Genomic DNA, 18,845 nt, shown 5'->3' on the forward strand with positions numbered 1-18,845 from the left:
CATTGATTTGGTGGCAGGTTTGGCATTCCTTTTATCCTTGGCAAAGTGTGAAAGTGGAATCTGTATCCTTGAGATACAATATTTAGGACCCATTTGTCTTTTGTGATGATGTGCCAATTGTCTGCAAAAAGTGCTAGTTTTCCCCCCAAGGGAGCTGCCAAGAGGGTTTTGCTTGGAAGTTTGAGGGGTAAGTCATTGTGTTTGTCTTCTGGTAGTTTGAGACCTGTCTTCTCCTCCTTTTTGGGTTGTGGCACCCCACTGTCGAGGCTGGAAGAGTCTTGTGACTGGCCTCTGCCCCTTGGGCGTCTGTATCTGCCCCTCTGTGGTCTGGCAGAAGCTGGAAAGGACCAGTTTTTGGTTGGCCAATTTCTGCTGAAACGAGGGGGTTGAACCTGTAAAAAAATCCTTGACCTTCTGCACAGATTTTGCCTTATCCTCCATTTTCTTTAAAACAACTTCTGCTTTTACACCAAATAAAACATCCTGCTGTAAAAGGTGCATCCAATAACTTTGCTTTAACATGATCAGGTAGTTTGTTCTTTTAACCAAGCATGCCTACGTATGACAGACCCTGTCACTGCTGCTCTACAAGATGCTTCCAATGAATCAAATCCACATTGCAGAGTATGTTTTCCCACTTGTTCAGCTGCATGCAACAAATCTTGCATTTCCTTGTAATCAGGCTGTTCTGTATGTGTGTCCATTTTTTGTTTTAACTGAGAATCAAATATTCTTGATATTTCAGCATGTGAAACTGACAATTTAAGGCCCTCATAGCTACAGTAGCTGAGGTACATATTTTCTTTCCCAATCTGTCTAGTGCTCTAGAATCCCTTTCAGAGGGCACATGATTTTTAGCAAAAGAGGCCTTAACCCCTTTGGGACCCTGGGAAATGGTTTCTGGGTCAGCAACAGGGCTTTTATACAGGAATTTGTGAGAGTCAGGGGACTCTGTAGTATCTGCCTGGTTTGGCTGGTGCAGGAGGTAGTGAATCTGGGTTAAGACTAGATTCTGAATAAACATCATCATCTGGCAGTAATTTTGTTCCAGTCAATGTTCAAATCTCCTAGGATGTACGTCTCAAGCTTGATATTATGGGAGGCCCATAGAAGAATTTCCTCAAGTGTCTTAATGTTGTTTCCAGGAGGGATATAGAGGGCTATAACACAAATGCTTTTCTGGTTATTTAGTTTGAGATTTCCTATGACTTGTTCAGAGTTGTTGAACTGTGGAAAAGGATTTTGGTAGGGAGTGATGGAGAGTAGGCTAGAGTAGATTAAGGCTACTCCTCCACCTTTCTTTTTTAATCTTATGAGGACACCTAATGTTTAGCAAACATATGCAAGGAAGTCCATCTTGCTGCCGCACAAATGTCATCCACCAACAAATTTCTGGAGATGGCTGATGTCACTATAGTTTTTGGGTAGGGAGCTCTTGACTTGGTTTGCAAATACTTCTGTCTGATGCATGGCAGAAAAAAATGCAATTAAGTAACTACCTTTGTAACCTTTTTACAAAAACCTCTTTTGGGAAAAGAATGCAAATAACTAATGATCTTTCTTTGTGTTTTTGCTGCAATTCAATTAGAAATGAAGCGGTCTCTGGACAACTGTAATTATTCTCCTCCGAGTAGTACTATGAGGAAATTCCAGTATATTTATAGAGTGGTTTGGGATGAAATATGAGGCTACTTTGAGCACAAAGGCTGGATTAGTTCAGAGTACCACTCTGTTGTGCAAAACAATATATGCAGCTTTGGAGGACACAGCATGCAATTTGGGAACACTCTTAGCTGACAAAAGCACCAAAAGTAACATTTTTCAAGGAAAATAGGAGGAAGACTGCCTTAGCTTATGGCTTACAGAAAGCCAAAGTCAATTTTTCATAAACAAACTAAGTTTTATGCTGGATCCTTGTATAAAGTGTCTATATTATTTAAATGAATTTTCAAAACTTCGAACATGCCTTCGTCGACATCTTAATGTCGAAAAGGCCAAATTCCAAACACAGAGAACAGCAATTTTTTTCCTAGGAAAAAAATTGCTGGTGCGGAACCCCCCTCACTTAAATATACCAACTCCGAGATCGCACCACACTGTAGGAAATGGCAAAGTCCCAGAAATGGTCCAGTGATTTTTTTTTTCCCCTAGGAAAAAAATCCCTGTTCCGTGTCTTTGGGTTTTGTCCTTTTCGACATTAAGCTGTCCATGAAGGCACGTTCGAAGTTTTGAAACTTCATTTAAATATTAGGGACCCTTATATAAAGACCTGGGCAAAATCACTCCACTTAAGTTTTAAATACATGCTGAGAAACCAAACATGAATAACTGAGACTCTGATGGTAGACGGAGATGCCAACCAAGTAAACTTTTACAATCATTAACTTGAAATCATGTTGATACACCTCTGATTCCTTCAGTCTTGTGTAATGTCCCTTTGGGACAGTCTTTTGTGCGAAGGGTAGCAGCTTTCAAACCTGTTTCCCCTTTGTTTGCTGATGTACCTCATTACAACCATGACATGGGGGTCAATGACCATCACACCAGGGGAAGAATGTTCTGAAAGGCCTGGACTGCTAGGAGTGCCCTCATACCCTGAACACTGATGTGCAGCTGGGTCTTGTGTTGTGTCAATGTTCCTTGGGCCATCTGTCTCAAATACCTTTTCCTCCCACCCTAAGGCAGATGCATCTGTGGTGACCATGACAGCTGGGAGAGGTGGACACCCTAAGGCAGATGCATATGTGGTGACACTGACAGCTGGGAGAGTTGGACATCCTAAGGCAGATGCATCTGTGGCGACTGACAGCTGGGAGGGGAGGAAGAAAAGTTTGTCTTAATATAAGAGTTCTGTGACCGAAGCAACCAGTGTAGATGGGTGCAACTACATACGAAAATTGTTTAAAACACTGGATCGTAAAGAGTAGAACACTGGAAAACTCTGATGGGACACCTCAAGTGGTACAATGCATGTGGTTGCTGCCTTGGATACTTCTCCAAGAGATCAGCACAACAGCCCCAGAGGCTTGAAAACAAAACCTACCAAGCCGGCAAAAATAACCAGAAATATTCAAAAATAAAATCAAATTTGCGAAATAAAGCCCAAGACAAAATGAAAAAAAAAATGAATAAATAAAAACAAAACAAATTCTATCAAACCACTGTACAACAACCTTAAAAAATGTAAGCAAGAAAATATTTTGGTCACAGAAATAAAAAAATGGACTCAAATTCACTAATGTGTAACACTACATAGCAAAACTCATTCAAGTATAAAGTAACTGCCCTTTGCATTTGGAAGATGTTTAGTGAAATATTACTTTCTCTGGGATAAGTGCTGGACTGAAGAGATTGCAAAATATTCTTTTTTTGTTGTCTGGCTAGGAATTCTGCTTTACAGCTCATAAAAAAAATGTATATACACACTACAAACTTCTGGCAGAATGGATGAGTCAAGGTACCACCAAGTTTGCCAGGACTATAGCACCAAAAGGGATAGTCTAGTGTTTTTATTCCTTAGATAATCATTTAGATGTCTGTGTTGAAGGAAGAGGTGCACTTAAGACCAGTCCACACTAGGACCTCAAAAACTTTAAAGTCTCACCAAAGAAAGGACTTGCTGTCAGTCTTGGACAGTTGCTTTTGGGTCTTCAAACATCTCATACAAGCCTTTGAATGAGAGAGTACCACTCCCCAGCTTAGTTATGGATGACAGTACATAGTACAGTTGTGTACACTTACCATAAATGTGTGTATTCACTGTTGCAGTCATTACATTTGTGTAATCCTGCTGGCAGGTTGCCCTCAGCCGGCCTGAATTCCAAACTCTTGGGTCCTGCGTTGGCTGCTGTCGCCCCTTCCCTGATGTCAGGTCGTCAGGAGTATAAAAGAAGCAGCCGACACCATTTTCTTCAGTTTTTCTTGCCCCAGATGTCAGGTGCCCCCAAAAAGGGTAGCCAAAGTTTATGTATATATTCAGAAACACACCAATATAAATTTTACCTTCATCTATAAGCCAATACACCACACAGGTAGTATAAATCAGAGAAGGAAAGATAAGATCCAAAAGAAAAAAGGGGGAAGGCGGGTGGGTAACCTGAACTGCAACAGTGAATACACTCTAACATCTACATTAAGTGTACACAACTGTACTATGTTCTTCATGTTTCACTGTTGCAGTCATTACATTTGGGTAGAGTCCCAAAGCTATGGTTGGGAGGCTGGAACTAGACAGCAGTAGGGGTGGCTATGAGGCCCTGCAGAACTGCAGTGGCAAAGCCTGCCCTGGATTTACAGTAGAGTGGCAGATGATAATGCTTTGTAAAGGTGTGCACTGAACTCCAAGTAGCCACCTCTAAAATGTCTCTGGTTGGTACTCCCCTGAGAAAGGCTGCTGAGGTGGCTGCAGCTCTGGTGGAATGAGGCCTAATGCCCTTAGGCACTGGCTTGCCATGGTGTAAGTAGAGAAATGAATGCAGTGGTCTAACCACTTAGAAATAGTCTGCTTTGAGATAGGCTTTCCTTCTGATCCTGCAGCATATGCCACTAGTAATTGATCTGTCTTCCTGAAAGCTTTGGTTCTGTCCAAGTAGAATCTAAGTTGTCTGTATACGTCCAAAGAACGCAGAATTCTCTCCCCCTTGTCCTATGGATTTGGGTAAAAGGTTGGCAGATGGATGGCTTGGTTAAGAGCCAAACTGGACACTACTTTAATTGCTAAGAGCAGAGCTGTTTTCCAAGATAGAAACTTCATATCAGCAGTAGCAGCTGGCTCAAAAGGAGGCAGGTTGAGCTTTTCCAAGACATAATTGAGGTCCCATGCAGGTATTGGTAGTCTCCTTGGAGGCCTTAAATTTTTGGCTCCTCTGAGGTACTGCCTTAATAAAGGGTGAGAAAAAAGTGGTGGCTCTGTACTGTAATGAGCCGAAATGGCAGAGGCATGAATTTTAATTGATGAAAAAGATAGGCCTTTGTCCAGCATCTCAGTTAAGTATTTCAAAATCTGTGGAATATTTGGTACCACTGTATCAGTTCCTTGTGCCTGGTTCCAGGCACAGAATCTCTTCCATTTTCCAGCATAAGACTTTCTAGTACTAGGCCTTCTGGCTTCCAGAATGACATGCATCACAGCTTTACTGAGAGGTGTTTTTTGTATGACAACATTATCCGTCATGCTGCCAAGTTTAATGCCGTAAGTTGGCGGTGCATGATTTGATTGTTTTGCTGGGACAGTAGTCGAGGTATTTGAGGCGAGGTCCAAGCTGGGTATAGAGATAAGTTTCTTAGTACTGGATACCAGTACTGGCATGGCCAGTCTGGAGCAATCAGTATCATCTGGCTTCTCCTGTCTTACCTTTAGAAGAACCTTGGGGAGAAGAGGCAGTGGAGGAAAAGCATATACTGTTTTTCCAGCTGAAAGATAGGGCGTCCACTTTCCATGCTTGTCTGTGATAAGTCCTTGTGCAGAATCATTTTAGTTGGTAATTGAGAGGGGAGGCAAATAGATCTATGTCCAGGCATCCCCATTTCCTTGTTATCATGCTGAAGACTTGAAGACTTGTGGATCACTCATGGGGATCCATGAGGTTTCTGCTTAGTTCATCTGCCAGAGTATTTTCCTTTCCTGGCAAGAATTTTGCCTGCAGATGTACTTGGTAAGTCAAAGCTGTGTCCCACAAGGTCATGGCTAGTCTGCAAAGTGGGTAAGAATGTGTGCCCCCCTGCCTGTGTATATACCACATGACTGTGGTGTTGTCTGTCTATCAGTAGTTGTCCTGGATGAAGTAGGTCCTTGAAGGTTGTCAGAGCATTTTGAACAGCTAACATCTCTTTTTGATTGATATGTAGATGCATTTGGTTTGAGGACCATGTGCCCTGAACACATCTTCCTGCCATGTGGGCTCCCCAGCCATAGTCTGATGCATCCGTTGTTAGTATCTGCCTGGCTAGAGGTAATGTGAATGGCTGTCCCTTGTTCTGGTGACAAGCCTTTGCCCACCATCAAAACTCCTGTTGCAGGCAGGGAATGAGCGTAATGACCGTTTCCAGGCTGTGGCAATGTTGAGTCCAAACACTTTTTAGGTACCATTGAAGTTTCCTCATATGCAGTCTTGCATATGGAATTAGTAGGATGCAAGATGCCATGAAGCCCAAAGCCTGCAGAATTTTTCTTGCAGATAACTGGGCCTTTGTTGCCAACATTTTGAAATAGGTAGTCAGTTGCCTTTGTCTGGCGTGAGGCAAGTCATCTGGGCAGTTGTATTCAAGCTTGCACCCAGGAATGTTCTCTCTTGTGATGGTACTAATTTTGATTTCTTTTTGTTGACTGTGTACCCTAGGCATGTTAGAAGTCTTATCACAAATGCCAGATGTTGAAGAAGGATGCCCTTGTTCTCTACTTGAATGAGGCAGTCGCCCAAGTAAGGATATAGTTGTATTCCTCTGTCTGCAGAATGCAATTACTGGTGCCAGGCACTTTGTAAATACCCTGGGTGCAGTAGATACGCCAAAGGGCAGTGCAGAGAATTGGTAATGCATTGAACCAGCCTTGAATCTTAGGTATCTTCTACATGATTGTCTGATTGGAACACACAGGTATGCCACAAAGTCACAAGCCAAGCATTCTTGCCAGGCATGGGCAGAAGCTGCTGCAAAGTCAACATTTTGAATTTTGGAATATCCAGGAAAGTGTTTAGAATAGATAGGTCCAGTATCGGCCTCCAGGCATTGTCCTTTCTGGGTACCAAGAACAGCAGAGTAAAATCCTTGTCCCTGCTCTTGCACTGGTACTTGTTGAATGGCCTACATGTCCATGAGGGATGAGACTTGTTTTTGTGCCTCTGCCCATTGATTTTTTTGGCAGATCTGGCCAGCCGTTTGCCTTTGGCAGAGTATGGAAATGGAACTTGTAGCCTTGTGACACTATGTTTAGAATCCACTTGTCCTGGGTTATGATGTGCCAATTTTGAACAAAAAGTGCTAATTTTCCCCCTAAGGGTGCTGCCAGAAGATAAGTGCTTGGTGCAGGCAGGGGGAAGTCATTGGGACTGTTTTGTATGTTTGTGATCTATCTTCTCCAGCTTTGGAGGTAGAAGCACCCCATTGCTTGGGCCTATAAGAACCTTGCGCCTGGGATCTGCCCCTAGGATGTCTGGATTGCCCTTTTGAGGTCTGTCTGACACAGGAAAGGACCATTTTTTTGTAGGCCAGTGTCTACTAAACCTAGGTGGCTGTACTTGTAAAAATCTTTGACAGTTTTCATAGATTTAGCTTTGTCCTCCATTTTCTTTAACACCTCTTCTCCCTCAACACCACACAAAGTATCATGCTGTAAAGGTGCATCTAATAATTTAACTTTAACATGATCAGGCAGATTTTATTCCTTTAACCACGCATGCGTCCTAATTACAGAACCCGTAACTGCGGCCCTGCAGGAGGCCTCCAAAGAATCAAAACCACATTGCAAAACATGTTTTCCAACTTGTTCTGCTGCATACAATAAATCCTGCATTTCCTTGTTTTCTGCACATTCAGAATTTAACATTTTCTGTTTAAGCAAACACATGACATGTTGCTGATACTTAAGCATATGAAATTGACAGTTTAAGGCCCTTATAGCCAAAGTTGCAGAAGTGTAAACCTTTTTTCCCCCATCTATCCAGTGCCCTTGAATCTCTGTCAGAGGGGGTTGTTTTTTTTTGCAGTGGAAGCCTCAACTCCCTTTGGACCCTGTGGAATAGTTTCTGGGTCAGCAGCAGAGTTTTTAAAAAGAAATTTGTGAGAGTCAGGAACCCTGTAATATCTGTCAGGCTTAACAGGAGCTGGGGGTAAGGAGTCAGGGATGAGACTAAACTCCGAAAACACATCTACAATGTCTAACACAGGTGGAATGGCTATAGGCCTGTGCTGAAGTTGTAAAAAAAAATCTGAGCCTCTTTTTAGATTCTGAAAAATCTTGGCTCTCCCAGTGGAAATGCTCCCTCATGGTATGCAAGGTTTCCCCAAAGGAATAGTCCTCAGGAGGAGATGCTGAAGGTATAGATTCTTCAGCATCAGTATCCTCATAGGGGGGAAGAGAATATCCTGATCAGAAGAAATAGAAACCTGATCTGAAGATTCATAGTCGGTGTCTTGCCTAAGCCTGTTATCAGGAGGGGGATGGGAACCCCTGATCAAGGTAATCAAGTCTTCGGCAATTTTGAGCATCTGTTTTTTGGGCATAGAGGCCTGCCCACGTGGCTCTTGAGTTTGTTTCCTTGCTTTAGAAGGTGCTTTATCTTTGCCTTTGAAGCTGAAGTTGTTTTAATGTAAAGATGTTTAGGTCTGAATACACCCTCAGAATCCGGTACCTGCTCAGCGGCTCCAGACCCATCCGAGGGATTAGCGTCAGAGGTTCAAATACCTTGAGTATCCAGCGGCATGGCCAACTCCATGTGGGAGTCGGTAGCGGCCTGCGACACTAAATTAGCGGGCATCAGGGGCTGCAGAAGCACCTCACTGAAAACCAGCGACTGGCTTAGGAGAAACTTTGTCGTCTGTTTTGGGCCTCATTTGTTTTACTCTATCCTTTTCTTTGCGTTTTTTGTAAACTCCGGTAGTCGGATAGCTATCAGAGGACATTTCAGGATAATTAAACTGGCGTCCAAAAAAGTTTAATGCAAAATCATACGGACGCTTAGTAGTGCGTTGGTTAAATCTAGCACAAAACTGACAACCAGTAATGTTGTGATCAGGGCCTAGGCAAGGAATACAGTAAGAATGAAAATCCTTATGAGGTATTTGCTTTCCACAAGAAATACAATTATTAACTTTTTCTGACATTGGTCTGGAGCAAGAAAAAGGTTTCCACAACGGGTTACTTAGCTTTATTGAAGACTTCGGATCTGAAACTCACACGAAAATCTCAGGAGTCAGCTGACTCGCACTTGGTAAATGCTTCTGCTTCGGGCACCGTGCAGCAAGAAAGACTGAAGAAAAAGGCGTCAGCTGCTTCTTTTATACCCCTGACAACCTGATGTCAGGGAAGGGGCGACAGCAGCTGCGCAGGACCCAAGACTTTAGAATTCAGGCCGGCTGAGGGCAACCTGCCAGCAGGATTACACAAATGTAATGACTGCAACAGTGAAACACGAAGAACATCTACAATACTATGTAGGATCATGTGTGACAGAAACAGGGCTGGTATCAGACATGAATGAACTAGCATGCAAGCAGTCACCTGCTACAGGCAGCAAGTATGGGACACAGGCATATGCCAAGACTGAAATCAGCCATATACCTAAATGGTTTATCATCACTATGTAAACACAGTTCTTTCCAACATCAAACATCTAGTTGACATCTAGGTTTTTTAATCCTAAGCCATTGTACAGTACAACCTGGCAAGCATGACTTATCTGAAACAGTCCCTAAGTCTGGGGAGACATCTCAGCCCAGACTATGAGTAACCCACAACCACTAACTCCACAGATTGCTCCCCAGAGTCCAGCTAGATGTCCTCAAGTAGCAGCCTATCAACCTGTGACTGGAGAGAGCTAATGTCTCAGAATGCATGGCAAAGGGGATCAGCCTGAGATGCCCCTCCTATAAGCTACACATCAAACCATAATGAGGCTGAAGACTGCTGCTGGTTCTTAAGTTCATAGAAGGTTACTAGGCTAACAGCTCTAGAGCCCTTACAAGCCTAGCCATATTTATCCCAATTTGCCCCAATTGTCTGTGGTTAGGGGAGTGAAGTTCACAGAGGTAATGGTCTATGGTAGCTCATACTGATTTCCTCTATCCAGAAGGGACAAAGGCACCACACCCCAGGAGTGAATTTGCAATCACCTATCCATTAATCTAGGCTAGGTCTGAAGAGGGTCAGGGAAGGGCTTTGTTTCACAAGAGCTGGAAGCTTGTTACACAGAAGTGGCAGTATTTGGAAGATGAGTCTCTCTCTCTCCAGCATGACCTGTTCATGTCAGAGGCTAGGTTAACCCTCATGCAGTTTGATTTACTAATGTGTAGCAATTCCATCGTGGCCAAGTCAAAGACCGTCCTGTAAGCCCGGCACAGGTCACTATTTAGCAACCTGTAGGAGACTACACTAACAGGGCTTTCAGTTTTCCACACAAGACTTGTTTTGTGTATCCTATAATTTCTTGGTGAGAAACCTCTGCGGTCTCTCCAGCTGTTGCAGGTGTCTGGTGAGATGCACACAAAAGAGAGCATTGTAATTATCAGTCTGATGAGAGCACAGTATAATGGAATTAGATCTACATGTGATGCCTTTACTTACAAGATGTGCTACACAAAAGGATTTCCTTACTACTCGGGATACGTGATGGTCAAAGCCATCAGGTATAAGACTTGCTATCAACCTGAGTACCCAGATCATGTACCGCTGAGTCTACTCTTAGGGGTGTGTTGTCTAGAATGCAATTAACATGTCAGATTTTCCAAAGGAAATACACTTTTTGCATTTAGCTTCAATTCGTTGCTTTAGAACAAGTCATTTGTCTGCGTTAACCCTGCCTGCAATATATTAACATTGACTGGGGACTAAATTTGCAGGCTGTGGTTAAACAGGGATCCATGTTAGTCTGCTGGGTCATGTTTCAAGTTGTTTAAAAGGCAACCTGGTATGTTGTCTGGTTTCACTTATGCTGTGTTTTTGTCCTTGTAGAGTGCCTAGATCGCCTGCTCTCGACATAATGGGCTGAGGAATGGTGGCAGGTATATTTTGGGGGATGACTGGAAGGGACAGGGGGGGTGACGTTTCTCCAAATCAGTCAGCTAGCAGTTTGGCTATCGCATCCGGTTGAGTGTGGGCGGTGTCATCCATAACCAGTTCAGAGCACAGCCGCCAGGTATTCTCTTTTAGATTCTGGATGAAGTTGAAGAGTCCCATGGGATTATACTTAGCTGAGAGGCTATTTTTACTTCATAATTAGCTTTGGAGAACTTGACAAGATCTCAAATTTGTTTGTTTAAACTAAAGAGGAAGTTCTTCTACTGAGCCAGTTACCTCCTTCTCTTACTGTATAGCCTGTTTATACTAGGGGTCCACCAAGATGGCTTATTTTCTTGGCAAGACCTAATTTTAATCCGGTCATGTACAGCCGATTCTATAAAACTACTTAACTGGTTATACACGGCATTGGTGTACACTTCTGCATAGGAGTCAGTTTTCTGCATTTGAGGGGGCTTTGAAACTTCTTATATCATCACTTAGTATGAAGTAATTTTTCTCTGAAAAATTCAGATGCGTTTTTGACGTATATGTATGATGTGGTAGGTGGATTTGCCTATAGTTAATTGGACATAGAGTACTCGAGAGGGTCATACTGTATGACCAGTTTAGAGGTGTACTTATCCCTTCATGACGATGGACACATCCTCCTTTCATTCTTTCATGCTCATTTTGTGGCCTGAAATTACGGAAAGCATTGTAGTCCTGATGGCCAGGGTGCTTTCTGTGCCTTTGATCAATGTCTCGGTGACTGCATAGACATAAGCATCTTCTCAAGTAAGGAGCGTTTCCCAGGGAGTGCAGCTTAAGACTCCTAGCATTAAGTAGCAGTTCCTTGAGTTTATCTAGACAGGATTTTGTTATGTTGGGAAGTTGGTTATTTTGACACTGCCTAAAAAAGGCACAACAGAGGTGGCTAATGCCTTTGCTAGTATTCAAAAGACTAAAGGAGACCGGTGCAAACCATCTCTGGCAAAGCAGCGTGGCCTGTCGACAGTGTCTTCCCAGGCTAACAGATGGTGTATCCCCTTGGATTGACAGCAGAAGCTAAGCCAATTGATAAATAATTTTTTGTTTGTATTGTGGCACCACCCTTGGAGAAGGTAGAATGCTGCTTAAGGCTAGGCTTATACCTGATTGTGACACAATCTGAGAGCTCAGTCATGTCTCTCTTCCTATAGTCCAGTGAGGTACATCCCAGGTTGTTCAACACCACATGGACTATGACGGAGTCATACCAGTAAATTACGGCTGAATGACTTGAGTGCTTGAGTCACTTGATGGATCCTGGCACCTGACAAGTAACTAACTGTAACCAGCTACGTATCCAGCCTGGTAAGGGGAATATCCGTGCGTCTCACAATGGAGTCACCTATGACAAATACATTAGGTTTTGTGGTGTTATGCCTTATGCATTGTCCGAACTGAAAAGCTACTACAAACAAATGTAAAGATACAGATACAATAGTGTAATTTTAAACAGCTTGTAAAAGTGTGATTATTCAATATAAGTACTTCATATTGCATAAACATGCTGAGAGCCACTCCACTATACAGAATTTATAAAGGCACTAAAACAAGATAAACTGATTACTAAGCCCAGAGCAAGTAAATCAGCAGAACAGACAATGAGCACTTTAATATAAGCAGAAAGAAAGGCATGCAAATAATTCAAGATAATCAAAAGCAGTGCCGAAAGGGAGGAGCTAATTAAGCTCAATTTACAGCAGGGCCGGGCAGATAAAAATCACAAGGTTTTAAACCCACATAATTGAACAGAGTACCAAAATATTTGGAAGTGTAAATGAACAGACAACGAATAGTATGAGGTTTAAATAAAGCACAAAACTGACAGCGAGGTAATAAAGCACAAAACTGACAGCGAGGTAATAAAGCACAAAACTGACAGCGAGGTAATAAAGCACAAAACTGACAGCGAGGTACTTCATGGTCTGGGCCTAAACAAGGAATGCAGTACGAATGAAAATCTTTGAGGTATTTGCTTTCCACAAGAAATACAGTTATTAACTTTTACTGTCATCGGTTTAGAGCAAGAAAAAGGATCCCCAACTGGGTGGGTACTTAGCTTAGATGAAGACTTCGGATCTGAAACTTGAAAACAAAAATTTCAGGAGTTGGCCGACCGGCACTTGCGAACTGCTTCTGCTTCGGGCAAGCACAGCACAGCAAGAAAGACTGATGTAATGGCCTCGGCTGCATGCTTTATACTCCTGACTACCTGAAGATGAGACAGCAATGATGCAGGACCCAAGACTTTGATAATCAGGCCGACTGAGGGCTACTGCAAGCAGATAACCCAAATGTGAAACACGAAGAACATCTAGAAGGGAATCACCAGCAGTGCTTTAGTTTATGCAAGCTTGAAATCCTTTTAGAAAAGACAAAGGCCCAGAAACTCACTGTATATTTGAGTATCACTCAAGAGACAACCTGACCAATGAAAAAACATGGGAGGTATGCAGAATAGATAATTAAGAACAAAAACACTAGGCCAAGCAGATTTCTTACAACAGAAAATAACATGGAGCAGGTAAAACAGAGTAACTATCAGTAAGTCACAGGAAAAAAAAACAGGTTTGAGCAGTCACTTGTCAAAGATGAACACAAAATCTGCAAGACCAGGAAAACACGTCTGCTAACAGCCATCCAGCCCAATGGTATACAAGGATTAATCACAGACTAAAGGGTAGGTGATTCACAGCTGTACTAGCAGCCTGGGTGCCCAACAGTGCTGACAGGAAGGATGTTTGTGTGATTATTCTGAGGGAAGCAGGGAGAGGGGTGGAGCATGCCATGGTTCCTAGCAGCACTCTGAAGGAAGATGGCAAGCCTATTACCTAGAGGTGTGTGCACTGTCCACCAGTAGCCTGCAATGCAAATGCTAAGGGAGTGTACACTTGCAATGAAGAAGGTACTGTGGGGGTCCTGCAATGAGGAAAGCTGCCTATCCCTCTACCAGTGGACGGTTTAGGTTAACTGGTAGAAATGTCCTTATTGTCAGGTTGCCAGAAAGGACACTAGCAACCCATACGGATTTCTGAATTATGCCTCCCCCAAGTAGTTCTTGACTTGCTGGATCTGGCAGGGATCCCCACCCCCAGGGTAATACACAAGATTTAGTGCAACTGGGGAAACTTGGTCTGCAGACACAGATGCAAACCAATAAAGAAAAAATAATCTGCAAAGAGACTTGCTTCTAGGTGGGGTAGGCATAAGGATATTACCCAATCTTTGATCCTTATGTTATATACTCAACACTGCAACCTGGGGCTCAGCACAAAACCCTCCCCGAATGACTTTGGTGCAAGTAGCTCTCAAAGAGCATGCCCCTGGGGATAATGCACTCTAGGGGCATCTCCCTTCTATTCAAAAAACTATTCACAGAAAAACTGAAATGTTAGCACTTGTGGAAGTGCTTCACGTCATGGTTCTTTACAAAACTGTACAGGCAGTCTCAGTACAGGTACTGATTAGTAATGTGGCAGTCACACAGACACTTGGTTGACGTAAACCTAGGCAATGAAGACGACTAGTTTCCACAGCCACATGTCAGGAGCATAAGCTGAACTATGCAACAACAAAACAATTGACAGGTTGAAGGTAAAGGCACACTTATGCAGACAATGCACATGCCAGCATTGAACACTTGCATATTTAGGAAAAAGTTGATGAACCGTGATAGATAGAGGATGGTAGGCCCTGGACACAACCTTGATGGCATTTTCATTTATGAATCTCATGCAGAGAAATGAATGCAATGGGCACAAAAGCTATGTAGAAAACAAAAACCTCCAATGATACTGCAGATCAGAGCCCTGACTGGTTAACAGCATGCCATACAGCCCTTCTTGTTGGGCAGAACCCCAACAACTTAATACAAGTTATCAGAGATTGCAGGGTCTCAGTTTCCATTACATTTCTGGAGAATCCATTTCACAAATGTTTTCATCACTTCACTGCACCTAGTGCTAGGATGCCACAATATGGAAAATATAAAGCTTTTATCTGGTTTAGTACAACGGTACATATCTTACCTGCCCTTGGTAAAGGCCTGCATCTTGAACAGTACTTTCTGGTTTGCTAAGTAATTCGTAAGTGTTGCTCATATACCTATTCCATAATCGTGTATCCTTCTCAGCAGGAATGTTGAATATACTTCTCATCACTTTCTCTATAGAACCTAATTAAAAAAAAATCTTAATTAAGATTACATTTGAAAAATAGTTATTTGTCAGTTGTAACAATCAGAATTCAGATTTGCAGTTTTCCAACTAAAGTGCTAATGCAATCTCTAAACAAATGAAAGTTTAATGCATCACTTGTGAGTCGATTAATTCAATTACATCTTAAAATACTTAATGGATGCAAAGTATGCCTTTGTTCTACTTGCAGCCACACTTCTTGATGAATGAGCGTTAAAAATCATAACAATGAGCTTTACAAAAATCACAGGCGAGGACCTAGAGGAGGAGCACTTTTTTTTTTTTTTTTTTTGTAAAGGGTTTTTAGATACAAGACCCCATACAGTCAGTGATAAGGAATCCATTCACAGGCTTAATTCAATAAAGAATTTTAAACAGTTCTGTTTTTATGACGAAAATCAGAAAAAAAAAATCTGTAAATCTAGGACGAGCAAGATAATCAGAAGTCAAAAATGCAGCAGCTGAGAAGTATGAAGAATCCTGTTGAATATTTGACAACTGGATTAAGTATTAAATTGCACTAGACAAATTAATTAGTGAACTTCAAACTAAACATAAGCACCACAGTGTGTTATGACCACTATGACTGCATAATTAATGTACTTCCTATACACTGTTATCCACTAACTTGATCTCTAAATCACCTGTCTAGCATCAAGACGGGAGTTAATTCCAAAACTTTGGAGCTCCCCCATTGAAAATGGGCACCTATTCAGGTTGGCTTTCCCCAGTAACCAAATGTCAGTAAATAAGTCGTTCTGCTCGCATTTCACCATACCTCAGCTGCCAACACCTTTTTTGACAGTATAGTTAATGGAAGCACTCAAGTAAACAACGGATCTTTAAGATGGCAAAAGAGACAGTGACAGTACTGCAACAATCGGTGAGAGACAGAGTTTAAAAGTGTGTGAACACTAACAGCCAGTATCGTACAGGTCAAAGTAACATTTTGTCAGTGGTAAAATATTTCCCGTAGTTTCTCACTACTTTACAGTGACCATTCACTGGTCGTGATATTAAAGGAATTACTGAGAACAATTACATAACACCAATTTGAAATTCAGTAATGACTAGAGCCCTTCATCACTTTTTCTAGCAAGCAAATGCTTTATAAAGTTGCACTAAACTTTCAGTTATGACTTCTATAAGAAACGGTGCAAAAGTATCATGAAAAACATGACATCTACAGCAGAGAGACACAGAGAAAACTAAATGCCCACATCTGCAAAAATGCTGACATGCTCTGTCTTACAGAGCTTTGAGGGGAGTGCTTCACTCACCTTCAAACAGGAGTAGCACCCAAGAACATACGAATATAGTACCACAAGCACTATTAACTGCAAACAATGAGGCAGAAATTAGTCAGGCAAACCATTCACGGACCTCCACCAAATATTTTTAGCTGCATGACAATGAATTCATATTTTTTGAAAAATTATACATTATAAATTAGATTCATAATCTTGTGACTGAAAAACTAACTTCTGCTGCAGCACTTGATCATAAAGCATATACCACCGTAGTGGAGTGGGTCCTTGATATCCATCACAGATAATCAACATATCAGTTTACAGCAAAACAAATCTAACCACTTAGCTTCTCTGTAAAGCTATTCTAGCAAAGTACTTCTTGCCTATCTTGATCAAGAAAAACAAATACCTGCTTTGATTTTGTAGCTGCAGCAGTTCTCATCAGGTACCATCTACAAGTTGCAATGCACAGAGTCCCACAACAGTTTTTACTTTTCTTTTTGTTTTGTAAAACATACTTTGAGACAAACTCATGGATCTTTATGAAACCATTTTAAACAACGCTACCCACCACCTCTGAAATGTCTTGTTTGCCTTACTTCTTTCAGTGATGTAACTAATGCTAAATTTCAGTTTCACTTTGCAGATACACCACCCACCTGTATGTTATCTAATGTGAACATTTTTCTCAGTTAATTGTCTTATCTGATTTTAATGTTATATCACTTGTAACAGCCATCAAAATTTTGAATGGATTCTCTCAAGCTGTCGGTGGCCCTAGGTCATAACTGAAAAGGGTCTATGAGTCAGCTCACTTACCAGGTTACCAAATATAAATCAGCTCTTGGATCTACGGTATACTCCCTCTTATACGGTCTCGCTGGGACCGTCCCTTAGGCTGGATAAATGAATTGCTGGCTAATCAGAAAGAGCATACAAAATAATATTTAAAGGTTATAAATCAGCAAGATAACAGGATTTGGGTTAGCATGCATTTTGTGTAAAGAATATGGAGTCAAACTCAAATGTCTGTCATTACAAAGCCAAAGTAAGCGTTGTTCTTCTCTGCTGTATTTTGCTAAGAGTATGGCAGAAATTTGATAGCCGGTTAAAGAGGAGGCTAGTTAAAGAGAGGCTGGATAAGAGGTAGTCTACTGTACTTTTAGCGAGGCAGTATCTTAGTACAAAAAGAATTTATTCGTCAATGCCCTCAATTCTTTTACTTCAGTGTACCTGAGACTACTAACACAAATATAGCCTACTGAAGTCACATCTCTCTTTCTAGAGATTTGCTGGCTCAGATGACTCAAGTCTGATATAAAATGCTGGCCCCCAAATAAGACAAGGGTTATATTTAGGTGGCCTTAGTTTTAATGCTCCTTTTAAAAATAATCTAACTGCAAATTCTGCAGTTAAATAAATTTACCTGCTCAAGCAAGCTGACAGAGCCAAAATAGATTCTGACAGAAAAGTAGACTAATCCCATGACATACAAAGAAAAATATTCTGAGATGTTTGCACTTGATTAAGAATTGTTTGGATCTTTGTTTACTTAGATGAACAGAATAATGAAAAGTTAGATTTGGTGGTAATTTTGTTACATTTGCAAAGTCTCAACATCTGACAATCGGTATTGCAAATAATGTTCGGATGTATTACAGGAGAAAGAAAAACATAGCAAAAATTAGGAGGTGCAGCATCCAGAAGGATAAAGGCGCTCTCATCAAGCTAAACAAACTCAGAGGACAAAAAGTCTACCAAAGTAAAATTTGAGGCAAGTTTGGCCTCCCAGGCCAAGGACAGCCACAAAACATTCTTGAGCTATGTCCGCAACCACAAAGGCAATACACAATTGTGTGCAGAGCTCACTGTAAATGGAGCCACCTATACAGAAGCCAGAAGATATAGCAAACCGCCTGGCTGATGAATTCAGCTCCAACATTACTCCTCTCTCCCCCCTCAACCTTCCCTTAAGAAATATCAAATATAACTCCCCTTACTATCACTAGGGAACAGGTCCTTAAAGCTCTCTCTAAGACTAAGAACACTGCATCAATGGGTCCATACAATATCAGAGGATGCCTTCTAAATAGCATGAAACATGACCTATCAGGGCAGTTGGAATTACTACTTAACTGTAGCCTACAAACAGCACAGGCATTCAACATATTATACAGCAAAACAAATCTAACGTGTCTCATGAATGGAGAAAGGCAACAGTCATCCCTCTGCACAAAGGTGGGCCATCTACAGACCCTGGAATCTATAGGCCCTTAAGTCTCACTATTCTTGTAAGTAAAGCCATGGAAAAAATGATTATGGAATCAACAGAGATACAGTAAAACCTCCAGACAATGGACCCAACACAGTTTGGTTCAAGGGCAGATAATGCCTACTCAACCTGGTGGACTTCTTTGAGAATGTCACCAAAGCAATGGATGAGGGGCAAAATCGTTCACACTGCCTACCTTGACCTAGCCTAGGCATTTGACAATACCTCACATGGGAATTGTAGACAAACTCAAGAGGTTAGGTACAAACACGCATGTCAGCCGGTGGATAACCAACTGGCTGACAGACAGGATATCCAGGAAGTTGGACTTGGGGAGTCAACCTCTACAAAGAGGACATCCACAAGTG

General features: G+C 41.8%; 1 protein-coding gene across 1 annotated transcript in view; it reads right to left on the reverse strand.

Annotated features, from left to right (window-relative positions):
• The window catches only part of LOC122807698 (ubiquitin carboxyl-terminal hydrolase 4-like), a 1,844,759-nt gene extending 1,829,825 nt beyond the window's left edge, over positions 1 to 14,934 (reverse strand). Inside the window, exon 1 of the mRNA XM_044078661.1 lies at positions 14,788 to 14,934. Within this exon, the coding sequence (XP_043934596.1) occupies positions 14,788 to 14,916 (129 nt within the window). The 5' untranslated portion in view covers positions 14,917 to 14,934. The remainder of the gene's footprint in view (positions 1 to 14,787) is intronic.
• Positions 14,935 to 18,845: the final 3,911 nt, after the last annotated feature.

The sequence above is a fragment of the Protopterus annectens genome, chromosome 7.part1 (assembly GCF_019279795.1).
Source record: "Protopterus annectens isolate FY-2018-M chromosome 7.part1, PAN1.0, whole genome shotgun sequence".
NCBI classification, from domain to species: Eukaryota; Metazoa; Chordata; order Ceratodontiformes; family Protopteridae; genus Protopterus; species Protopterus annectens.